At 40.3% G+C, this 26,353-nt stretch overlaps 1 protein-coding gene across 11 annotated transcripts in view; it reads left to right on the plus strand.

Annotated features, from left to right (window-relative positions):
* MAPK10 (mitogen-activated protein kinase 10) overlaps positions 1 to 26,353 on the plus strand; it is a 114,332-nt gene that overhangs the window by 39,106 nt on the left and 48,873 nt on the right. For 4 of the 11 annotated variants that reach the window (XM_032187317.1, XM_032187316.1, XM_032187318.1 and 1 more), the window contains exons 3-4: positions 17,384 to 17,455; positions 19,128 to 19,178. In XM_032187317.1, coding sequence (XP_032043208.1) covers positions 17,390 to 17,455; positions 19,128 to 19,178 — 117 coding nt within the window. In that variant the 5' untranslated portion in view covers positions 17,384 to 17,389. Of the gene's footprint in view, positions 1 to 17,383; positions 17,483 to 19,127; positions 19,184 to 23,836; positions 23,967 to 26,353 lie in introns of those variants that run through there. The other 7 variants (XM_032187319.1, XM_032187320.1, XM_032187322.1 and 4 more) reach the window with 6 other exon arrangements.

Genomic DNA, 26,353 nt, shown 5'->3' on the forward strand with positions numbered 1-26,353 from the left:
CCTTGCCATTTGATGCAATTCTTTCCATTGTAGAGGTAGAAAAACTGTAGATTCATTTCTAACATGGATGTTGTCCCTTTGAATGTGAGGAAAAACTTGAACTGAATTCTTCTTATGAGCCTCCTCTTACTAAAATTTGTACAGTTGATAAAGAAATGAGAATTTTGGATTAAAATGCATATGCTTTTCTACTTCTGGTTTCTGTGTTGCTAAGAGTGACGGTCCTTTCACTGGCAGCAATGGCTCTCCACTTTGCTTCAGAGAAGTTGTACGTGTGCGTGATGGTAATTTGAAAGCCTCGAGTCCATCATAACTGCAGGTAGTTGGCTCTTGGTATTCCTTGCAAAGACATTGGTATCTCTTGACTATTAATTCTACCAGCTCCTTGAACCTACGTTGCCTGAAAGCCAGTGTTGAACAGCACTTCACAGAAGGGTGATTCATGTTGCTTTTGGACAGTTATTCAGGATGAGGTATATTTGGTGATTTTCTGCTTTAAGCTTTATTTACATGTATTTGAAGGACAGATACAGCATGCTATCTGTGGGCCTGGAGATGTAACCCCACTGGCAAGCGTATTTTTTCTGAGTCCTTCATGTTTATGCCTTGGTTTATTTCCTTCTGAAATAGGTAGGCAGTACCAAAAATCTGGATTTTTTCCTTTTCTTTTGATGAGATCCTTCAGTCTGCCAGGCCCTCCTTATTGAAGAGCATGTTAAAACTCCAGGGTTTATGCTAGTTGGTTAGAGTTAATATGTATACTTAAAAAATAAAAAATAAAAAATTAGGGACCAATGAGGGAAACATTTCTGTTGCTGAGGATAATTTAACACAACAAACTGGTGGTGCCTGGTTTTAAAATCATCCTTACATTATAATTTTGAAATTTGCCTGGGGAAGACTGCTGGTACAGTCTGCAGTGGTCACATGGCTTTTCTCCCTTCGCCTGCTCCTCTTTCTCCTGGAAGTTTCCTTCTTGCAAAGCCAGCTTCCATCCCATCAGCAGCGACAGCTGCTGCGCGCTCTGCTGACGCTGCACGTCTTTGAGAAGTTCTGCTTCAGAAAGCTCCTCCATCCCCAGTCGTGGAAGTGCTCCTGCTGGGGAGCTGGGGTAGCGTACACGGTGTTTATTTTTATCTTCATTGAAATGCAGCCAGGAGTAGGTGTGAATCCACTGAAGTGTCGTGGAAATGGAAGCATTTTTCTGTGAGGTTTAACGTGCCTTTCTGACTGAGAATTGCAGGTGCCCATGTCGCTCCGATGAGAGTTTTAAAGATCCAATTCATTATTGCTGCTGTTGTGAATTTCATTTATACAACAACACCCCTTTCAACACACGGCATGATACAAGGTGTCCTGCTTTAAGTGTACCAGGACAGAGATGTCTTCACTGCTTTGGTGAGTGTTCCTCGGGCTGATGGGTAGTGAACAGCAGGTGCTGGCAACTCTACCAGTGGGTCTGATGGCCTGTCCTGTTTGTGTTACTTCCCTAGTAGCATATTGCTGTTACTTTTAAGGATAGTGTCCTAAGGTGTGTGACAAATAGGTTCATTTGTCAGAGCAGAGTGGTTGCTGGTTGCCCTCCCCCTTGTGCAACTCGTTTTGGATCACTCTGCAGGCCTGTGGGACTCACATCCCGCACGTGTGTGTTGGCTGGTGTGCCAGTGTATGGCTGGGGTAGGGACTTGTGTTTGAAGAGAGCCCCAGCAGGGTGATCTCAGTGTGAGATTTGCTGGGTTTGAGCAGCACCGAAGTCCCCTAATAGCAGTAGGGTGCTCTGGAGGATGTCAGGGGCCATCCTCATGCTTGGGTGCTTCTCAGCTACCACATGCCGTTGTGTCACCTCCAGAGATGCTCTTTGAGCTCTCATGGTAGGTACCCATCCCATGTTGATTTTAATAGGTACTACAGTTAATTTCCAAGTGACACTGCTGACTTTAAAATAAGAAACTACTGGTTACTTGTCCAGATCTGGCAGGCATTGAAAAGCCAGGGGTAAATACTCACACAGAGGCATTGGATCTCAGCATTGGTGAATTTCCCCCAAATGCAGTGTAGAAGAAAGGAAGGGCTGCGGAGCCAGCAGCCAAGTGTTCATGGCCCTGATTTCTCTGCTTATTCAAACTGGGTGAGAAAACTCCTTGACCTAAATGAAGTACCGAGGTGTCCTGGTCGTGTTGATTAGATCTGTGTTTCATTAGATTGCAGTAATTAAAATGCAGCAGCTGTTCAAAATATTATTTGGCATGTGTAAAGCAACCGTCATGAGAGAATATTAAACATACAGACTCTTCGTTAACAGATAAAGCTCCTCAACAGCTTTATAGAGGACATGTACTGGTTCATTTTAGAGGTGGGCATAACCCCACTTAACTTTTCTATCAGTGGTTAATTTGACCTAGAGTATATTTATCTTCTGTGAATTTTTATACGTGTGTAAACCTACCCTCTGCACTGTTCTTCTGAGGCTGCAGGTTTTACTCATGGTAAACGGGAATGTCTCTATTGAACATAATGTGAATTGCAAGGGCATGTTCCAGTGTGAAGAACACATTAGGAAAATGCCTGTCAGAAAGAATCACAGTGGATCCTGCTGTCAGGCTGCAAAATAGACAGGGTAATCTTCTGGTGTCTCCTTCATCAGCATTTCCTATAGTTGGGTTATCGGGAATATCAGAACTGAACTCCAGGTGGTGAAAGAAGTATAACATAATGCATAGGAAAAAAAGAGAAATGAAAGGTTATTCCTCTTATATTCTTGCCTTTTCAGAGTGGGTGGTGCCACAGACTTGACTCTGCCAGGACAGTGCAGAAAGCAGAGCATGGTCAGGGACCATGTTTGTGGAGATGTGGAGACCGCTGGATACATAGCAAGACCTGCCCTTTTTTGAGTGATAGCCAAGGTGTCCTAAAGGCTTCAAACAGCTGTTGGTTCCTTTTGAAGTTTATACCTTAAATGTGGCATACAGCCTGACCCTTCATAGAAAACAAAGTAATAAGGAGATAAATAGGCGTACAGTGGTTGGAAGTGAGCTTTTGCCAAGCTGTTTGAGAGCCTTTTCAGCAGCATGTAGAATAAATTAATGGGAGAATTTGCAAAGCCACTGCCTTCTGCTCCCCAGTTCCCTAGTTTATAAGGCTCACTCCACGCAACAAGGCAGAGAGATGAAATTCAGAGTTGGCAAGACAAAAAGACAAAGAAAAAAAAAAAAAAAGGATGGTTAGGAGCTATTGTATTTTCATGGGACTGGGTATGGTAGTGGCCATATTATTTGCTAAGAGTAGATGATATATCTTTGTAATGCACCCTTTTCTCACCTATATGCCATTGATAAGATTTCATTGCCTCTCAAATTCCTGCTCCTCAGTATTTCAAAACTAATGTTTTTGGAGTTTTAATTCACCCTTCCTCAAAAGACTTGTTAATTCCTCCAAATACAGAATTTTCCCTTTCTTGCCAGCCCGTTGCATTGTGCAGACAGAAGATCCAGAACACAGACTCTTTATTCTTGCATCGTGGCACCTTTAAGGATTAAGGTATTGCATATTGCTTGCTATGTGCCCTTTTGGTCTGTTCTCTGTACCTAAAGGTCCACAGCAGCAGAAATGTTTTCTACCTGGAGTTGACCAGGATGTTGCACTCATTGGCTATCACAATCCATGGAACTGATCTCCAGGCTTCATTAAGCAGCAGAATACACCAGGGGGTGCAAACACTGTCCTTAAAATGACTGAAGAGTGTTTGAAAGAGCACAGCTGGTTGAATCAGGAAAAAATGGACATCTCTGGGTGACTTGCAATGCAGTTTTGAAATGGAACGTGGTAATATGGATCAAATCATCCCCAGACGTGCTCACTCAGGCCCAGGCTTGCTTAACCCTGCACGTCCAACTCTTTGACAACTGTCTTCCATGGGGACAGAGGTGGAACGTGGGCAGGCAGCAGTCTTGAGCAGTGACCCCAGGTTGGCAGCAGTCCCCAGGAGGACTTCAGAACAATTCCAAGTGCATCACCTCAGCAAAATGCAAAACTCCACCATCACTATTCCCTTCCCTGGTAAGGCATCTCAGGGCCACCTACTTGGTGAAAACAAACTTTGTAAGAAGGAAAATCTGTGCAGAAGTGAGCTACTACAGAAACCAGGTGTTTGTGAAGTATTCAGATTGCACTGCGGTAAGTGCACTGTAAAACAGGAGATGTAGTAACAGGAAGAGAGACAGTCCAGGAAAATAAATGCTTTATAAAGGTGTTTTGTTCTTTGTTATTTTGTAGCTGTAATTTGTAGTGATCTCCCCGTGAGGGAGAAATAAATGTGACTAAAGCCTTCATTCATTTTAAAAGACAGAAAGTAGAAGAGGCCTGTGAGTGTAGTAAACAAAACCAGTTCTCATTAGACCAGTCAGTGAACCTTCAAAAAAATTATATTTTGTGAATGAATGACGTCTTGCATGATGGCTCGAGGCCTGGACACTGCATGGGTGAGGTAGGCTGCACTCCGTAGACATGACTTACTTAACTGTTTATGTTTTAGAGAAATTTGACCTCTAAATCTAATCTCAGCACTACTTCCATTCTGTGGATGCAGCTACAGATGCTGTGCAATGCCTTACATGCACGTTTATTTCTATGCTGGTATTTGCTTCAGGCCCCTATTTAAACTTCTACAAACTCAAGATCTTGGTGCACTTATAACATGCTTTCCTGTGAGGATGTGTGATATTATAATACATATGGAGTATAATAATATTATAAATGATAATACAGATGACTTAGCAGTACCAAGTACAGTGCAACTGTTCTCAGGTCATCTTTAAGTGCCCATATGCTGATATGATAAGAATGATTAATCATGATAGTGCTAACACACTAACAAGAACTAAATATGGTTCTGGCTGACATTCTGTATTAAACTCATCTGCTAAACAATGGTGAGAACAGCTGCAGAAAATCACAAAGCATTCTTGTATCTTAACGTAGCCTCCTTTTTTTCCCTTCCAACTTTGATAAAACTAAACATAGTGAATGAAGTTCATGGTGTAGTGTGACCGGGTAAGCTTGGCATCCTTGGTTGTGGTCCTCCTGCAGCTATACTTGTAGGCTGCCTGTTAAGTCAGTGCATGGCAAATAAGACATGAAGCATTTCTTTTCTTGGGTCCCTGTATGTCGTTGGAAGCGGGGCTGGCAGTCAGAAAGGGGACGGGTGATGCTGGGAGGAGGTAATGCTGTTCCAGCTGTTGTGCCTGGCATCGCTCCCAGGTCAGCCTGGGAACGAATGCTGGTGCAGAGTTTGTATGGAAAATTAATTTTGTAAAGCAGCGTTGTCGTCGTCACGTTCAGGTCTGTTCCTACCCCTCTGTCAGCAGTTAGAGAAATGCTGCACTAATAGCTATGTAATTTCCTGTGAATCTGCGATGTGAAAGAGGTGATGGCAGCCCAAAAAGCAAGACAGACTCCTCCTGTGCTTATTCAGAGGTTTGTGCTTTGCCTGGATGGTCACAAACAAAAACCGCTGTTCTGTTTTCACTTTGTGTCACATGAAGTTCCTCTCAGCATCACAAGTCTCTAACAGCTCCAGCAGGAAGCCACAAGCAGCTAGAGCCATTGAGACGGTGGAGTTTAGAGCTGATGGATAATGGAGGGGAGGGCAGGCTGCATGCCTCCCCAGAAGTATTTTTTTTTTTTTTTTTTTTGCAAGTTTCTGGGAGGAAAGATATGCTTAATATAAAATCTACAACAGTCTGCCTCTCTGAGACCGTGGTGTTTGTTAGCTAGATACAGGGGGCTTGAGTTTCCAAGAAGTCGTCATTTGCAAAGGGTAAGTACAAGAGCAAGCACTGGACTTCTTCCCAAACACACATCCCAGAAGTTTTTTAAGCATGCCAATTGGATGTGAAGTCTTTACGCTTCACATATGAAGATAAGCAGCATGGTTCAGCACTGGAGCACCTGAAATAGGTGATATTCTGTGCTTGACATCATGGCATTCCCAAATATGTATAGACTTCATATATCTGGTCTGCCAAGCCTGTTGCGTGTGAGAAATTTTTTCTCGGGTAGTGGGCAGAACATAACGCTGTTCCCTGAATGTTCTTTTTGCTGAAAGAGTGGCTTTGGCTGTGAATTCCTGAGATGTGCTACCTGCAGATCCCATGTTGCTGTGAGATAGACAGCCTGACTTGGTGAGAGGGAACTGTGATGAGTCACAGCTTTTGATAAGGACTGAGTCTACTAAATCTTCAGTCCCAGTAACGTGCTGAAATGTTTCACTCGCTATTTCAGAGAATTCATTCAATTTTGAGTCAGTGCATGTGTTAGTTTTCAGAAGCTTTGGCCTCTAATTCAGAATCACGTGTTGATACGCAAAGGAAAAGAAATGCTGAAAAATCACCAAAAGTTGTGCATTTCCCAGGATTGTTGGTGATGGCCCGGTGGGGGAAAAAAATAAAAAAAATAAAAAAGCAGAAGACACTTTGACTGTTAGCCCCAGTAAATAATAATAATAATAAAAGTAAATAAATGTAAGTGATAGTAAATCACTTACTTGTGATCAATCACAATCCTTGTGAAAGTGGTAAGAGCTTTAGTAGGCAATGGGTTCTGGAAAAATGATGAAATATGCAGCTTAAAAAAAAAAAAGTACTATTGTCAAGTATTTCCTCTGAGAATCAGGATCAGTTATCCGATTTGCTTCTGTTTGTTTTTAAGGCCACAGCTTAAATATTAGTAATTATAGGTTTTAAGTAACACAAGGCGTTCCTCTTTGCCATGATGTAGAGAAAAGCATAATGAGGGCAGAGGATCAGTGGCGACACAGAATGATGTATAAAAGGTGCTGATAGAGGTACAAAGAGTTAAGAGTGGAAAACGTGACTTTCATCAGCACACTTACAAGTGCTTTACAGTTACCACTGTGCTTTAAAAAAATTTGTGTTGCTTTTCCTCTGCCCAGCTTATAACTTCATGCCCCTCAAAGAACACGGTTTTATTTTTCATGCAAACTTTTGATTTCTCACAAAACCACAGAAACATGCCTTAGAGAATGAAAAAGCTTTAAAAAGAAAGTAAAAGACAAGGATGATGGAGAAAATAATAGGTATTACAGAGAAATAAATTACTTTGTGCACTGCTCATCTCTGCTTTGCAAAATGCTCAGCTTCAAAACTGGTATAGAAAAAAGCACATGGCTGTGCAAACAAAATTGTATTTTGTTGCTTTGTTTTGGGGGGCGGCTCTCAGAAGGATGGGTTTCAGCAAAATCCAATCTTTAACTTTTCTGTTGTCTAGGGATTTGACCCGTTCTTTTTACATTTGCATTTTTTTTAATGGAAATTGTATCAAAAATAATTACTTTTTAGTGTCTTCAATAGGTGGATAAAAACAGGGCTCCCAGGTCCCTACTCCTGGCGGTGTCACTTGGTGGGCATGTTGTTATTTTTGGTGGTGCCTTGGTTTTCTTGCCCATAAAATATGTGTAAAGGAGCATTTGAAGAGTGACATAAACCTGGTTTTGAAAAACAGCTAGGTCATCCTTTCGTTTAGCACGTGGTACTTTGTGGACAGGAGGGATGGGGGTTAGGCTTTTAGCCATCTTTTGTTATGAGCTTTCCTCCATGCACAGTGTCAGTGGTCCTGGCTTTTAATAATTTAGCTGTATAAGTCATAAACATGTCCTGGGAAATACATGATCTACACAGATTATTGCAAAGGGTTTACTCAGTGTGAGATAAAGTACGCTCTAGTGTGTTGTATGCAGGAAGCTGGAGACCATGTAAAGCAAACTTCTCTTCTGAATTCAGGTGTTTTTCATGCACAGCAAATTGTTTTTTTGCAGCAACTTGGTGACACTGCATTTTGCTGTAGCTCGTGCTACCTCTTTGAAATGGGGAAGGGAATCAATCAGCAGTCTCTCAGCTGGATAATTCCTCGCATGTGATGCCAGGTCAGTTGGATATAAGTTGATTTGTGTTTATATGCAGCTTCTATTGGAGCTTGAAATAATATCAGAAAATATTTAGGGACTGCCTTATTTGATTCCCTGGGCATCTGCTCTTGTTTAGGAAACAGGGCTTAAATGTAGCTACTGTACAGGGAGCCAGTGTTTCACCTGCTTGTCTGAAATACCTAGGCTGTCTCTGCTTTAATACACTTGGAGGTTTTCTCTACAGTTGTGGTGCCCATGCTTTACATGGTTTCATGGGCATTTCCCTGGCAGAATGGATTCCAGATAGCGGTTTACACATAACAAGGAGCCTTTCGCTGCAGTCAGAAAGATGTACAAGCTGCTGCTTCTGTGTCTTGGTTGGGATGAAGAGGGAAAAATTGCAGAACAATCAGTTTGGCTTTTTGTTTTCCTAACTCATGAGTCTAGAAAATTGCCCACTATGTTTCTTGAGGCCCTTTTTTTCTTACCAAAGCACTAAGTGAAGTTCTTTCTTGGCTAAAAGAAGTGTGCTACGAGGGGAACCCTGTGTTAAACCCTCAGCTTACTTTACAGTGATATGAAGAACGGTTTTGGTATTCCTGTGGAAACTTTGGCATGCTGCCTTCCACTTGTAGCACTTACAAAACTTTATGTTACTGTATTAGTTGATCTCCATGAATCATTTTCTCTCTTCCTGTTTTTTTTTTTTTGTTTGTTTGTTTTTAATAAATAGCTTATGAAAGATTGCATTGGAAACCTTCCATGTGGAATGAATGATGTACTCTTCTTGTCTAGATTATATCTGATGTAAAACACTAATCTCTGAGCCCCTCAAATCATTGGATTCTTTACTGCTCAGCAAATAGGACCAAATGTTTTACTCTCTCTCCATATTCTCTTGTGTCTTTCCAAAGACATGATGTGATGGAAACTCTGAGAATTCCCAATTTCCCTTCAACAAGTGAGAGTGGAAAATATAAGTAGAATTATAGCTCTGCAATTGCAACTAAAGAAGTAGTGATGGCCACTGAAAACACAGTGTATCTTATGCTGTTTTTTTTATTGTTATTTATACAAAAAGATAACCAGTGCCAGAAAATATTTTTGCGGTGAACAGGGTGGTATTTTTTCAGTGTTTTAGCTTCACCTGAGTAGTGTCGTGCCACTTGGCTTGGGAAGGTAGACTTTATATGGCACATATGATTCCTGCTGGGCATTTCACACTTGGGAAAGGAGCCAAAGGTAGGAATTGTTTCATGCACATTCATGACAATGCTAAATCCCAGCCCTCAGAAGTCCATGCACATTGTAATAAACTGTGGGTCCCTTTGGGGGTGTCTCCTGAAATGGCAGAGGCTCCAAAATGCTGCTGGAATAGGTACAGCAGAGATGCAATGTGTCTTCTGCAACAAAGCCAGAACACAGGAGTGCTGTGCCTGTTTGTATCTGCTTCTCTTGGTCTCTTGTGAAAGACGCACAAATAAGTGTAAGTATCCATCAATAACCACGTATGATATTATCTGTGCAGTAGGCCTCAAATAGGAGGACCCTAATTCAAGCCCTAAGCCATAACGTCTTATTTGCTGTAGCCATTAGCTATTAAAAACCTGGACACCCTGGTTTTTCATCTAAGGCTCAAATCTCTGTTAAAATCCTGGCCTCTATTTGCTTTCTGCAACACTAGGTCAGTTTGTTGGTCTGAATATAAACCTTTGCGTTTCAATGCATCCTTCTTTGTCTTACTCAGATACCAGAACCTAACAGGAACATGACTTGGTTTTACTTGCTCCTTACCTGTCTGGTCTAAGTTCAGAAAACTGTAATAAAATTTTAAAAAGTGAATGTCAGGAGGATGGAGCCAGGCTCTTCTCAGTGACACCCAATTATAAGACAAGGGGCAATGGGTGCAAGGTTCCACTTAAATATGAGAAAAAACTTTTTTATGGTGTGGGTGACAGAACCCTGGAACAGGCTGCCCAGGGACAGATGTGGAGTCTCCTTCTCTGGAGACATTCAAAACCCACCTGGACACGTTCCTGTGTAAAAGGATCTAGGTGTTCCTGCTCTGGCAGGGGGATTGGATGAGATGATATTTCAAGGTCCCTTCCAATCCCTAATGTTCTATGATTCTGCGTGATTCTGTGATACTTGCAGTTCGCAGTGATGCTGCAATAAATCCTCCTTTGCATTCCTGAGATGAGTAGTCTTATTAGCATCTTTGTTACAGGAATAATTAATTGACAAATGTTAAAGCTTAGGAGGGGAGAAAGCTTTTCAGAAGGGAAAGACTCTGGATTTGAGTTGTTTGAGAAATAAGCTGCTCTGTAGCTGCAGAATTTATAGCGTAATCTGCTCATGGCCACAGAGTTGTACTCCCAAACTAAGCCTCTTATGCTTTTTTAGAGAAATAGTATTTTTAGTTGTATAGCTGCTGCATTAATGTGTAAACACAGACCAAGGGGGGGCTGAGCGTTCTAGCTTCGCAGACAGGTGAAACAACTGTCCTTGCTTTGAGCAGGGAGGTTGGCAGCGACATGTCACAGGGTCCCCCCAACATGAGCACCTCTGTCATTCTGCTCTGGAAAACTGGGGGTGTAAAAAAACTGCAGGTTGGCTCCCTGGCCACTCACACTGCTCCTTTCAAGTTTTGTTCACAAACACTGACGTTTCAGTTCAGCAAGCTGTTCCATAGTCCTAAATGGCTTTTTCTATCTCCATCATGAAAATTTGACACAGAAAATATGAACCTGGGTAGAGTCTAATACAGTTTCACATCAAACGATTAAAACCATGGCTAAATAGTATTTTGTTTTCATATTTTTTTCCTCTTAAATCCATGAGGCAACTAATTTTCCTCCAGCTGAAACTGCCATGGAACTTGTAGCTTTGTGTACCACAGTGCCACAAAAGGAAAGTGCTCTAAGTGGGATTTCTGCCTGGATCAAGGTGCCCTGGCCTTTCATGATGTGTTAGAGGTTGCCTAGAATATTCTTTACTTCTGCATGCCCCCTTCATTGGTGCTATGGGTACTGGGCATAATGGTGCAACTGGATCTCAATCTTAACATGCTGCTTACAGTTAGGAGTGTTACAAATTCATTCTGAGCTATTACAGCTTACTATGTATATCTCATAAAATATGTTAAATTTATTGGTACTGCTTAACATAGACAGTACTTAAGTATTACTTGCTCTCTATTCTTTTGAATGTACATCATTTTTCACAGTAATACAGGGCCAAGGCCATCACTTGTAAGCAAATCTACCTGAATTTGAATTAGGTTGGGAGGTTGTGCTCTGACTTGGGAGTGTATTACAGATAGTTTTGATGTGATTCATTACATGCCTTCCTGCTGTTTTACCACTGGCATTTATCTAAGGAACAGCTCTTCATTGTGTTTTGTTTTTTTGTTTTTTTTTTTTTTTTTTTTTTTTTGACTGAAACAGAGGAAAATAGATTTCTGAGAGGGAAGAATTTTTTACTTCACTGTGGTGAGGTGGCTACCTTAATTCTATTTCCTTTAGTTTTTCCAGAAAGAAAAGGCAGATCAAAAACAAATGCCAAAAAACAAACAAACAAACAAAAACAACAACAAAAAAACTTTTACTATTGTAGAAGGCTGTTTTATCTCCTAGTACGCAAATGTTGTTTACCTCCTGAGGTAAAGGTTCTTTGACTTCTGTTAGGCAAATAGTAAACATTTCACTGGACTCAGCTCTTTGTGATTAGATTTTCTTCATTCTTCATTTTTGGTGATAATAATAGGCATGGTGTTGCATACTGGTCACTGGGAAGTTCATCCTGTGCTAATTCAGAGCTGCTTCCAGTATCAAAGTCTAATTTAATGCCTCTAGAAAGTGGCTAGATTTTTTCTTTTTGAATGTGTATCAGAGAATGAAGACATTTAGCTACAAATGGAAAGCTGGTATAAGAGACTGTAAGGTCATCATAAACATTGACTAATTCATCTACTGCAAGATGTTTCAGGAGCACATTACTTTTATCAACACATGCTATTGAAAATGCAAACATTTGGGCAGTCAGCTTGGCTTTGAAAGCCTGATTTAAAAAAAAAAAAAAAAAAAGTCCCTGGGAGCTGTAGGTACCTGACATTGACACATTGGGCTGTTACAGCTTGGGTATTTACAGCAGGTTTTGGAAGTATTAAAAATAGACCTGGGTGTACACAGGAAAGCTGGTCACCAGGCCGGACTGGGAGCTCATCTCTTCTGCCTGTGGGCTAAGATCACTAAGCAAATCTGTCAGTTCCATCTTTGCAGTTTGCATGCTCTTTTCTTTTTCCTTTTTCCATAAATATTTCCTCCAGAATGCTATTCTTAAATTCTTTCTTTACCTGGCTGCGTTCTCTCCCGGGAGTTCAGTTTTAGAACTGCTTCTGTGATTCTTGTGAATTTTTAATTGCTAACATTGCTTATCTCAGTAGAAAGTGAGCTGCTTCTGCTGGGATTTAACCTTAATAATTACCTTATTCACACCAGTGCTTTCCCTAGTTACTCCAAGAATAATTAACATGAGAGCACAGGCACAACAGAATAAACACTCTTTCTCAGTAGATGCACGCTCCTTGTCTACTAAGAATCCTCTTGGAAATTTCAGTTCTTACTTATTCTCTGTAAGGTCCTGAAAACTCTTGCCAAACATATGGTCTAATTCAAACTGATATTGAAAATATCAACTCTGTTTTTGCTCACATCTATTTTAAGCACAGCAACAAATTAAGTTCAGAAAAAAAAAAATATGCTGATGAGCCCAAAGGAATGGTATTGAAAAAAAAAAAATAATAATAATGAAATGGCAGGATATTTGGGCATATGTATCCCAATCTTAATTGGCAGCCAAGTTAGGCAAAATTCAGGCAAACTGCAGCCCTTGTTGATCTGGCTTGTTAAGAAGACAGAGCCCATGTGTGCAGCTGGGTGGCACTGGGGGCCACAAATTACTGCTACCCCCCACGTGCTTGTCACGCTACGTGATGTGGGTCAGGTCTTTGTTATTTCCTACGTTCAAGGTACAGAGATGCTAAAATAGCAAGGCGTACCAATGTTGTTCTGTAACTTCGTCATTCTCCTTGCTGTGTACAGAGGTGGGTAGCCCAGTTTCACTTCAGATAAATGTGCAGTGCCAGGACTGAGCTCCCAGGGGCATTCCTCAGAGCCTCGGAGACCGATGAGCTGCTGTGCAGGGAGGGAATGTTTTCAAATGAAGGAGGAGAGGGGTGTTCTGCTGCTGGAAATGCATGAAATGAGTCAAACACATTTTCAAAACAGGAAACGTTAATAATTCATGAATGTTCATCTTCGAACATTAGTGTTTTTCAAGAAGGTTTTTATGTGACAGCTGAACTGATAAATTGCCCCCTCTCGCTGAAGTAGAACAGGATATATATATTTTTTAAATAACTGGAAATGTTTCTGCAATTTCATTAATACTTTTCACGTTCTCTTTCTGTTCCTGAATGAAATATCAATAGCAGGCGGCAATAAATAACTCTGGCCTTTTGGAGCCTGAGTATAAAACCGCATGCCTGTGAAGATAGAAAGCACATTTGCTGTACCCATTATGCACGTGAGGTGTTTGCATGGGAACACCAAACCAGCAGAAATGCTGGATGAAGCTCTGGGATATGTCCTGTGGTTCTGTTCAAGTCCTCCAGCTTGCAGCCATACCCTGTCAGGTTTTAACCTCCCGATGTTTATATACAAGCAGTTCTCTCTGTGATCTCTTCAGCTGCAGCTTGATTTCTTTTTAAATTGTACCTTGACGTTTTCATTTATTTTGGAGGATATTTTCACAGTCTGGATCTGAAGGATTTGCTTCTGATTGATTTACTGTAGGACACGTGAAAGCCTTTCAGGTACAGCCCTTAGCAATGCTCTGACAGGCCAAGGCGATATCCATGGGGAGCGAGGGAGAACTTGGATCTGTTGGGCCTCCAGCAAGCAACCAGTGGCTCTCCTTCTGTGGTCCAGAAGTCGCCTCTGGCAGCCTTGTGTGCTCTGGGACCAAAGGAGGGCTGGAGAAGATGGGGTTCCCGGCTGCCCAGTTGTTCACTGAGTGCTGACACTATGGCTTTGGGGGTCAGGGAGAAGGGTTCAGGGAGCAGCAGGAAGACTCTAGCAGGAGGCTGTGCTGGAGAAGTGCAGTTGCTGTTGCCTTTCTAGCTTGCTTTGTCTACTGTCATCAGGCTGTTTCCTCTCTGCTCCCAGTAATTACCCTAACAGTATTGATTTAATCCTTTCAGGCCTCAGAGAGCTGTTTGAATAACAATGAGTTAATCCTCCTTACCAACAAGCAGTCCTGCAGGACTGAGGGGAAGGGGAAGCTCACTCCTGAACTCGGGGCATGTCACAAGCCCACTTTGTTCAGCAGAGTGGCTGTTGATGGGGGAGTGACTGGAGAGGGCTGAAGAAGAGGATGGCAAAGTGTCAGGGCAGGTGGAGGCCAGGCCTTGGGCGTAGTTCACAGTCCCAGGCAGCGGTTCACCTGGGAGCTGTGCTACTGGGCAGCCAAGAGGATTTTCAGCTCTTGGTCTATCATATCTGCAGTGGTGCTTTGTGAAGCAGCTGATAAAGGACTTGCCAGAGCCATGTTGGCCTCTTAGACTTGCTGAAGTCCTGACACAGCAGAAGTGAGACTTGAAAAAGGCAATGAGAGTTGCCTCTCATGGCAATGCACACATGGAAGTGTGTGCATTCCTAAGAGAAGATGGGAAATGAGTTTCTTCAGTGAAGGGAAGGCAGAAGGCTCAAAAGGTAAAGATGCTCCTACTGCTTCAGATCACTAGTGAGTCTCAGCATCAGGCCATGTCTTCATTCACTTGATGCTGGCACCTCTGATGCATCTAGTGATACCCTGCCCGCTAGCACTTGAAGAGGTACAATCAAGGGTAGTTGAGTGTGAACATATTCTCTGCTTTAAGAAACCAGAAGTTACACATGTGTTAACTTTGAGGGCAGTGAAGGAAATTCTGTATATGAATTCCATGTATGAAGGCATGCCTATGGGAAACACAAACTCAAATCTCTCTTGCTGTGGATATACAGTCTTGGAAACCTCTGTGTTACAGAAAGGTACATGTATTCTCACTCCTGGTCTTGTGATTCATTTGTTGTATCTCATGTGCAGAAGAATGTGAGTATTGATCTAGGCCATTAAAGCATATCATACATCTCATATTTTATCAGCAGTAGCTGCATGCAAGGACAACATAATAAATAGTAAAATGTATTCCTGTTCATAAATTTCAGCAGTTGATTGCTCTGCTCAGGGTGACTAATAAGAGTTACGGTCTTAGTGGTGGAAAGTTGAGGAGCCGTGTATGAGAAGTAATGTGCATGCAGTAAATTTTGTGAGGAACAAGATTTCCTTCTCGTCCCTTCTTCGCTTCCTATTACTACACTCGGTCTTGAATATGGGTCTGCCGACATATCGGTCGCAGATGATTATAGCAACATAATGAGTCCAGCCAGTAGGATCTCCTGGTGTATAAGTCTGCAGGGTGAGAGTGTAATTACCTGCTGGCTTTCCAGAATCACTAAGAATATGACTAATGTTAAAAGTTGTTTGTTTTTTTTTTTTTTTTTTTCTTCCTCCTTGTTTTAATCCAAACCCTCTATAGAACGTGAACCTCCAGTAATGACTCACTGGGCAATGAGGCAGCAATCTCAGACACTGTAACATGATGCAGAAAAGGTCATACACTTGCTTTCATAACAGGATTATTCATTCATTCATTAAAAATTAATCACATGGGAACACATGATGTATTCAAGTTTGCGAGTATTGGTGAATATTGTAGTTTCTTGAGTCATGGTCAGTTTTTGTGAGTTGAAGTTGCTCCAAGTGTGTGTTTTTGTGTTTTGTTTATTATTATTATTATTTTACAGCTAGTTATTAGTTCCTATAACATAAAGCTAAATATCTTGGGGGCCATAAGGAGGTACACACAGTTTCAGAATCGTGGCTGTGCCTTAGAGCAATGTCTGCATTTTGCATTTTTAGCTATTGCAATGAGCTTATATTTGAAAGAAACACATGAAGTTCTGTGTTATTTATCTCTTTTGATTGAAAAGTTGCTGGGTCTTATTTGTACTGTGAGAAGGATTTTTGTGTGTATTTTTTTTCTTTTTTGAAGCGGAGTCACATGGAAAAATCAATATCATCCAGTGTCTTGTGACTATTACCTTTTTCAGCCTGATAACATCTGGGTTTTATTTCCCATGCTAGAAAGCAGCTACAGAAGGTTTCACAGAATCATTTAGGATGGAAGAGACCTCCAAGATCACCTAGTCCAACCTGACCTAACACTAACAAGTCCTCCACTAAACCATATCACTAAGCTCTACATCTAAACGTCTTCTAAAGACCTTCAGGGATGGTGACTTTCCTAGAGCTGAGTGTGGTACTGTGGAATTAAGAACATAAAACCAAATGTATCCAGGTATACAGCACCGTGTAGTCTAGTACAGGGCTTCCTTGGCCAGCATCAGATGCCCATGAAAGGATCCAAGAACAGGGAGAGCACGTAGTGGCAGACTGACTCAGCATTGTGTTGAGGCTGATACTTTCGAGGTTAATAGCTTTCAGCAGATTTCTGCTTAAGTGAATTTGTCTAATCACATTAGAATTTGAGTTGGTTTTGGCCATCCACAGCAACTCGAGGCAGGATGTTTTGCAGTCTGAGGAAAAGGCATATGAAGAATTATCTCCTTTTGCTTATTCTGAGCTTGGTGTTTGGTAACTTAAGTAGAAGTATATGGCATCAAATTGAGGGGAAAAAGTGTTTTCCTTTTCACTGTCACTGTGCCACTCATTTTGTGGATCCCCAGCACATTCCCACTCAGTTCTTTGTAAGCAAAGAAGAAAGAAATCTGTCTATGCAGTTGTTTCACAGGAGCAATCTGTGGGCTTTGGAGCTTTGTTCCTGCCCTTTCCTCTATCTTGTTGAGTTGCAAGATGCTAAGATGAGGACCAGAACTACACCTAGTATTCCTAAAGTGGTAGGGCCTTGAACTTATATGGTGTATAATTAGGCACTCTGTTTTGTCTAATTCTACTTAATAACTGCTAGCGTGGAGCTTGTTTTTTACCTCCCATTAGTAATAACTGTCTCCCATTCACACATTGTATAGAACTCTGTTGACCTGATTTTGTTGAGAACATAGGAACGTACAAGTGACAAGATAAACTTTGAGGTAAAGGCTTCAGTTACTGTTAAAAATTTGCTGATGCAATCAAGTCCTATATGAGGCTGTAACCTTGACAAGTATTAGAATGTCTTTAAAGTCCATTTCCAGTTCAATGTTGTAAGGAATTTCTGTTATTCAAGAGCTGGGTAACAATTCAGGTTGGTTCCATAGCCCAAATGTATACAGAGCTGTACTGTACTTGCACGTCAGCAGGCATCTAAGTTTTGCTTGTTTGTTTGTCTTGTAATTGCAGGTATTTATGAGCCGCCATTTCTTATACTATTGTGGTGAACCTACCCTGGATGTGAAGATTGCCTTTTGTCAGGTGTGTGTTCCTTACAGGTAAAACAAGGTACAGTATATACTTGTACTTTATTTTTGCAGTTGTACGCTCATATTTAAAAATAAATATTTTTGGGGAGCATATTGCAAGTAACTGGCTGTAAGAATTAGAGTAAATACAAAAGCTAAAAGAATGCATAACAGAAATTACATTTCTATTTAATTTGATTGCCATAGTTTGCTCTGAATGATTTTTATTTTTTTTTGCCTTGGCCAAATAGCTGTTAACATGAGTTTTTTTTTTTTATTATTATTTGATTTTTAAGGAGAAACAATAGCAATTTGCAAACAGAAAATAATCTTGGCTGTACTACCCATAAATATAATGAAGAATCAAACAAAATCCTTTATGCAAAATAACGGTACCCATATGGATGCTTTCACAGAATTAATTCACAGATTGTTAATTCAGAGTATTTCATCTTTAGCTTCTCTTTTTGTGAGACAGAGCCTTTACATTGTAATCTAAGAATAACATTTTTTGTTCATTACTCTATGTTTACTGGGAGTATAGGGAGGGCAATTGAATTTTTGTGGGGTTTGTTTCATCTCCAGTTGAGCAAAATGTGCTATGCAGGTTTCAGAGTCATGAGACTGTGCTGTAGCCAATTCTGTACTTTAAATTAGTCTCGAAGTGGTTTGGTCACAGTGCCTTGAATTCTGCAAAACTCAAACTAACTTTGGGAGGTGGAGAAAAAGCATATTGCCTTGTCCAATTTGGGGTTCTTTTGGTTAGATTAAGTTAATTAACATACATTGGTGTCAAAACTGTAAACGTGTTTCCGTTAGGAATGAAAGATGACTTTTTAGTTTGCTTCTTATAAAGTGATGTTTGAATTCCTTTTCTTCATAATTATTATACATATATATATATATTTATTTTTTTTTTTTTTTTTGTGAGATGGGACACCAGTAATTGGACTGTGTGGAGGGACATTAAGGGATATTTCTCATTTTTTGAGGGGTGAAACCAGTGCTGCATTCCTAGAAATGGAATTTGGTAAACACTGGCTTTCCCCTTTATTTTGCTTACATTCCAGGGCCCAAGAAAGTGAAAGTACAATTTTCACAGAGAAAGGGCTATAAGTTATATCTAAGCATGTAAAGCAGAGCAGTGACAGGTGTTGAGAGTTTAGTTCCAGGTTTTTTAACACAGCTATACAAAATACTTGTTTTGCTGAGAAGGTTGACTGTGCCCTTCCTAAGTCATCAGCTCTAGAATGGAGCTTGGATTTTGGGTTTGATAATCTGTTTTTCTGCCTTCTCTATCCTTTCTCCTGTTCTTTATGTGCATACGTTTTTCTTACTTTAATGCTTTCCAACGTAATTTCTAGCTTAATTGTTCCACTGTTTTCTGCTCAGTTTTGATAATTTCTTCTGTAGGTGATTGCAATAAATAGCCTGAAATACCATCCTCAACAAAAAACTGTACAAATCTCACAGATCAGGGATAAATAATTTTGAAAGAAAACAGGATTTTTACAAATATGGCTTTTCTGTAATTTTTGGACAATTTGCTTAGAAAAAAAAAGTTCTGCAGAAATTGCAAAAAAGGTTTTTCCGCATGTTTTATGAAAAAGGAATTAGATATGAAAAGGTTATTTTCAGTGTGCAGAGTAGTTTTTTTGCACAGCTAACTTTCCTCTCCCTTCTAGTTACACCAAAGAAGAGCTGAACAGAAACATTTCTATTTTACATGCACAAAGGCAAGGTACTTTCCATCTTCTCCTCTTATGCTCAGTGCTCCTTTAGCTTGGCCGTCAGTCAATGTTTGACAATGCATAGCAAATGCTTTCTGTCACTGTACTCTTACTTCTTGATTTAAACTGTAATGAAGCCATGCTGCTATAATTATTCCTTTGCTGTTACTCTAGCTTACTAGAAAGTGTTCACAGCCACATACAGAAAGGACTGTACGTACAGTGTTTTTGTTTAAGAGTATGCGATGAAATCGACAGCATTTTGGATGAATTTTTATCACTAGATGAAGCTTATTCATGTTTAATGCCTGCAAGCAGGTACCCAAAAAGGAGTCATCTAATAAATAAATGCAAGAGATACTATCCTGGCATTGCAGCAAACAAGATTTTATCCCTCAAGCACTTATTGCACAAATAGCTTTTCAAGGTCTTCAGATCTCCCAATTTATCCCCCTCAGGATAAAAGCTAGTTTAGGCTTCATGTTAATTTATTCTCTCCAGAAAGATAGGCCATGGTCCAAGTAACAGTTAAGCACATACTTAACTTTAATTCATAGGAAGTGTTCTCATATTTAAATGTTTTGTTTCATTAAGACCTTAGCTGTCACAGGTGGTGTTCGTTAGTATTGCATAGGGCAGAACATGGAATATATGTTCAACCTGCTAATATTTGGTCTGGAAAAATTCTGCCTACTGAATCAGTAAGTCTTAGACATCAGGGACTTCTGTTAGCAAAAGATGATGTGACAGAGCACTCAGCAGCAGCAACAGGTAGATAGCTCCACTCACCTCTTGAGGTACCTATAGAGGGCAAGGATGCCAGTAGTATCTGGATAAGAGACCCAAAAAATGAAGTTTGCATTGTTTAGAAGTGAAATACTGAAAAGTACTCCCGTGATTGTTACTGGTGAGGACATATATTGTAATAACTGTTTTGTGGTGACTTCTCTCTCATGGCCTAAACAGCATAGCTTTTTGTTCTATTATGGAAAAGGAGACATACACCTGGTTTTAGGCTGCTCCTCTTAAGATAGATCTTCTGGCATTGTCTGCTAGTTTTGTATGTTGAGATGCTAGCTCAGCATGATGAGAATATTAACTCATGGAATCCATGAAACTCATGGACTTCCAAATCATGGAAAAGGAGAAGCCCTTTCTGAGTAACAGACAACAGCATCAGTAGGGTACAAATGTGTTTTCTGCCAGTTAGTTAGATGTTTTGCTGAAAGAGTTACTTTTTGTTGGCTGATGAAAATCATATCTGCTTTCCTAAAATAATAGAAAGGCAGAACAAACAGAACTTCAGCTTTCATAATTTCATGAGATCTTAGTAAGGCTGATATTGCCAACACGTCGCATCTATAGGACCTTAGACATCCTTATTGAAGTACAGTGTAATGCAGACCACTGTGTTTTGAGTAAAACAGGATGTGAGAGTGCTGAATGTTAACTAAATGCCTAAAGGATGTCCTTCTGTGGGTGGCCTTTTTTAAGGTTTGGTCATTTGGTCATTTTTAATCATTGTAATACAATTTATAATTTTTTACTTGAAGCAGTAGTCCTAAATTTTATTGTCTTGAAAAACACATCTTTATTACTAAGTTTTCTATGTCACAGTATTTCCATAATGCTGCAATAATATTTTTTTGATCAAAAGCAAACAGTCAGTGGGATTCTGAGATGAGATAACTGGGACGTAGCCATGCACACTAAGAAAAGGTTTAATGTGAATCAGCAATGCACAGTCACACGCTAATTCCTCAGTGTGGCATCATTATTAGTCTTCACTGGACAGTTTAAACAACTTGATGCCCAGATACAATGTGTTTCTGCATCATGGTGCTGTACTGATGCTACCCTCAGAACGAATGTTCAGTTTGCATATTGAGAGTATTTTTGCAAACTTATACTCAGTTTGTGCTTAAGAAAGCCCCAAACAACTAAAATACTTGTATTCCTCTTCAGACATTTTCTTCCCTGTGTTCTGATGTCATGACTTATTTCCCCTGTGATACTCAACTGTCTTGAACAAAACGTATAAAGACTTCTTCAATGCAATGCTGGCATGAACAATCACTTAAAAATCAGATCATTTTAGCAAACTTTTCATTTTAGTAAGAAAAAAGACTGGTTCTTATTGATTGCATTGCTCTTAATTGATTCATGGTTTGTTTAGATTTAGTCCTAAATTTGGTAAGGCACTTTAATTAAAACTAATGCCTTAATCAGATGCAAGGGAGTTACTACTTTAACCATTAAATAAACTGTCTTGATCCAGAATGTCCTATAATTATGCTTTCTACTCAATGGGAGGTAAATTGGCATTCATAAAGCATCCTACAAGCACTGACCTGTATTTTAGATTTCTAGGACTAAAACAGTACTGTTTAATATCAAGAGCTGTCTATTTCTAGCAAGAAATGCAATCAGATTATTCAGCTTTTTGTAGCCTTTTATTAAAAAAGGGAGAATATTTTCATTAGCTGTGTTCACAGTGAACACTGTTATTATATACTTGTATCAAGATATTGAATTTTTGGAATAGTTAAATCTGTGCTGCTATGTGCTGCTTCTTTACCCTTCATTTCTAAGGATGCCATGATGTACATGGGGTCATAGCTTTTCACATCTCCTTTCCTGCTCCCTGCATGCATAGTAGAAGAAAGCTTCTTGAACGATAACCCAGTATTTCAGTGTGACCCCAGGTTAGTGAGGAACTTAATCCTGTCTTAGTTCTCCTGTGCTCTTCACAGACTTCGCATCAAGGCTCCCTTTGCTGCTGGTGTTAAGTTTGGCTGTTCTTTGCATGTCTTACTGTTGCCAATGTGTTGTTTTGGCCAATTTGCAGTGGCCATTGCTCTTTCCTAATCTTAATTGTATCTTGCTTCTTCCCACGTTACTGCTTCTTTTTCAAATTGAGGTCCTCAGAACAAGCTGACAAATACAAATTACCTCTCCTCATTGCTCTTGTAGGTGAGATGTGGTGATTTCTGAGTAACTTGTGATACCCCAGTTTAAAATGACTGAGAAACATAATGTGCCTATAAAAAAGAAGCAACTGAAAGCAGTTAAATCTCAGTGAGCATGAGGAAGACAAATGAAAAATATCTAAAGGGAGGGGGTTTTGTTTGTTTGTTTGTTTTTTTGAGTAGATAGAAGTGAAAAGGAAGGAGAAAGCAGCCCTTTTCTTTCCTGAAAATCAGAACTAAAGAAGAGCCAGGTCTGAAGCTGCTGGATATTTGGTTCCTCAGAAGAGGTTAAACAAGAAGGGTTTAAGGAGAAAATACATGTATATATTATACTCCTTTTAATGAGTCTTCTTTTAAAAGTGAAATGATCAAGGACTGGTCTATCAGAGTTGAGCTGTTTGTAGCAAGAGTCACTTGGCTCCTTGAAAGGCCGAGTTCAAGAGTGCAGATTGTGTTGGATCCAGTAGAAGACTGCTGGAGGAGGGGGGTCTAAAAGAAGGCAGAGAATTAAGCTGGGGGTCTAAAAGAAGGCAGAGAATTAACCTGTGACCACACAGGAACCACTGAAATAAGGAATAGTTTGGGAATGAGATGAGAGAATGGGGAACTGTGGTGTGATGTGGCTGATAAAAGAAAAACCTCTAATATTAAATGTAGGTGCACAGAAGATGAAAAAAAATATTTGATATTCTTTGTAGGAGATTTCATCTCTATCTCTGGTGTTAGAGTACAGGGAAAGCTAGAATAAATGAGAAGCCTGGCTTAATGGTGAGAAGAGGACATAATAGTTCTGCCATAAACGTGGCACATACAGAATACACAATGAAAAATAATCTTGTAGACCTTTCTATGCAAAGGAACTTGATATTTCTAAAATATGAGCTTCTGTGGCACTCCAGTTGTATCTAGCAAAACTTATGACCATTAAATACAAAGCAGAGGTTCAGCAAATGTCCATTAATCCCACAATTCTGGCACTTGAATCTTCTGAGAGCATTACAGCCATGCAAGTGGGAGGACAGCAGTTAAATAGGTCTGTTGGCTTTAGAGATGCACAGAGGTGAGCAGGGCTTGCCTGGACATATAATTGTCTGGACGTGCAGGGATGGATACTAATATTGAGGGGAAGTTTCCCCTAAGCTGCTTTTTATTACCATACCTTCATACAACTCTGATTGTCTGTGAAGTGCAAGGAGAACCATGCTAATGTGGCAGTTTAGGCTAAATGGCTTGTATTTGTAAAAGCTAACGTGTATGTGAGACTTAGAGCTGTAAGAAGGGACAGTATTTTCAGCTTATTAATAATGGGAGGAATGGTGTTCAGAAACAAATATCCATCAATGAAAAATAGCCTATATACTACTTTCGTGGGATAGAAATCAATAAATAAACAGGGATAGTATCAGGAAATAATTCCCCTCAGAACAGAGGAAGCAATAGCATTATTCTGTTGTGCTTTCTACCCTTCTCCATGCTGTAAAACAAAACAAACAAAAAAAAAGCAAAAATATGCAGCTTGTAGCTGTGCTTCAGGCAGTAGGTTGAGTTGGACTGAATTTTTAAATAATTGTTCTCTGAAAACTAGATACATGTTCTCTAGGCATTTAATTGTGGTGAAAGTGTCATTTTCCTTCACCTCAAACCCTTGCGTCTTGACAGTTGGTTTCCTGCCCTCCCGAGTGGCTGGGATATGAGGCAAGTAACTGTGGATACGGCTATCCAGTTAACTGACCCAGCTCAGATGGCTATCGTGTCGGGTCTGAAAAACTTGTTTCCCTCTCTTACCCTCAAGTTTCCCAGTGCAGAGGAAGGAGGATGGCATTAGGTATGTGTTACAAGCTTTGTTACTGGTCAAAGAAAATGGTGTGTGCATTCCTGTACGTGGGAAAAGAAAGTTAAATTCTGGCTAGTGTTCAGACTGTAATTCCCTTGTCCAAATGTCTGTGGCAGCCGTGGAATAATGATACTCAAATGCATCATTTGTCTGTCTGTCAGCAATAATTGTTCATGTTGCACAGAGGTCTGTGAAACTTGTTAGGGTTTGTTCCAAGTAAAAAGGATGGAGACTTTTGCACTTGATAATTTAATCACACCTGCAATGTTTACTGCTATGTTGGAGTCCCAGTCCTGTAACTTGCCCAAGTTCATTTCAAGTTCACCTGAACATTTATGAACTGCGATGAAATTTCTAGAAGACCTTTGCAAGACCTGTCCATCAGCAATGTGATTTCTGCAGTAAACCCAATTGGCAAGTGTATAAGCCCCTTTCTTTTCCCTGGGTAATTCTTAATAAAGTGCTAATTTCTGGTTTCTTAAGGTGACAGTATCAGCCAGCTACAAAAGCAGGTTGTGTTTTAAGTTTGAGTACAGAAGAGTGTATGCAAAGAATTCCTGTTCTGCTGTCAGATCATCAAGGTTTTAACTTAAGCCACCAGCACAGAGTTTGTAAGCATTGCAGAGGAAAACCTGATTTGTGTGTAGTTTACGGTGTGTAGTGAAAGAGGGCAGGGGAGGCTGTAAGGAAAGGAGCCCATTAACTGCTGTGCCAGCACTGAGATCTGTGGGTGAGATCTTGATGACCGGGACCCACCCCTGCTTCCCCATTGACTGGGTAATTCAGGTTCACAAATCTATTCAGTGCTTCACAGACAATACATGACTTCCAGTTGCCGGCCTGTTATAAGCTAAATTTCTTTTGACTTTTATATTCTTTGAGGTGGTATGTTTCTTACACAGTGATTTCTGCCTAATTGCTCTAAGGATTCTGGTTGTCTGCATTTTACAAGGTTGTCTGTTAAGCTTTCTTATCACTGCAAGCATATCTCAATACCACATTCCCTCCCTCTAAACAGTGGAACTGTGCAAAACCAACATTTTTATTCCCACATGTGGAAGGACCACAGTGGCCACTGGGACTGGAACACAAAGACTCCCAAGTGTGGTGTCCATGTTGCTTTGAGATCAGCAACGTGGATTTGAAGACTCGGAGAAGACCTTTTTAATCAGGATTTGAAATGAAAACTGACACTGATGTGCTCTGCTATGAGCATGAATTTCCTTGCTTTAGGGCAAAGCCGTTTTAGCTGCACTTTGAGTAAAACAAAACTGTCATTTCCTTGCCGGTGTTTAGGAAGTGACTTTTGTATTGACTTGGAGATAGTTTGTGATTTGATTACATGTTGTCTCGGTTGGAGATATGCTCAAATGTGATTAATCCACTAACGCTGTTAATTCATTGGTTTAGGGATTTGATTTAAATTACGATCGTGACAAGGATAATTATATCATCGTCCCACCGTTCTTATAGTAGTAAGCAGTACTTCGGGCTTAGGCAGTAGGCTTACTGTGTTTTAAATTTGCTTATTTTAACTTAGCAAAATAGAGTATTTTTGCTACATTTTGTTACCAGTGTGGTTTTAAAGGCAGGAAGCAAATCAGGAGCTGACCTGAAGACAGATTGGCCTGGCCCTGGAGCTGAAGCCTGCCTTGCTCGCCAGAGGCATTTTGCTTGGAGTGAACTTACAACTAAATTATCCTGCCTTGAATTTTCTAAGTAATTCTTGGTGTTGGTTTCATCTACCAAAGCTCCTTACCACCCTCTGCTTTTTTTAGAAAAAGTTTCTTTTTTAAAAAACAACCAAAACTACTTCCTTTGTGCTCTCAATGGCTGCGGCCCTCCACGTCCCCTCCACCAGCACAGCCTCTGTTGTTGGCTGGCCTGGCTTTCCCAGACCAAAATCCGGTCCTCTGCCTGCTTTGAGAAAGCCATGCTGTCTGTACCTCCAGAGGAGCTGGCTGTGCTTCATGCTCAGGAAGGAATTGCCATAATTATGCTGATATTTACATAACATTGGTTTCAGAGTAGCGGGTGCTAACGTTGACTATTGTCTGCATCGCCCTGATAATGGCATCAGAACAAAACACTCTCCAAATATGTTGGTCTGGCAAGGGAGAGCGGGAATTAATTCCTGCATATTATTAAAATTAAGCCTCTCAATGCCAGGTCTGTGAGCAGCTGAGCTGGCCAGATTTATGCATCTGTCTTCACATAGTGGAAGGAGTTTTAAGACTAAGGTTACACAAGTGCAAATGAGATGCATATTTTTGTTCATCGGATGAGAATATGTCATACCTCTTTCAGACTTACTCCACTCTTTAGCCCTGAACTTAGCCCTGGTTCGGTGTCCATGTGCCTCCTTCTGCATTTGGGGG

The sequence above is a fragment of the Aythya fuligula genome, chromosome 4 (assembly GCF_009819795.1).
Source record: "Aythya fuligula isolate bAytFul2 chromosome 4, bAytFul2.pri, whole genome shotgun sequence".
In the NCBI taxonomy this organism is placed as follows: Eukaryota; Metazoa; Chordata; class Aves; order Anseriformes; family Anatidae; genus Aythya; species Aythya fuligula.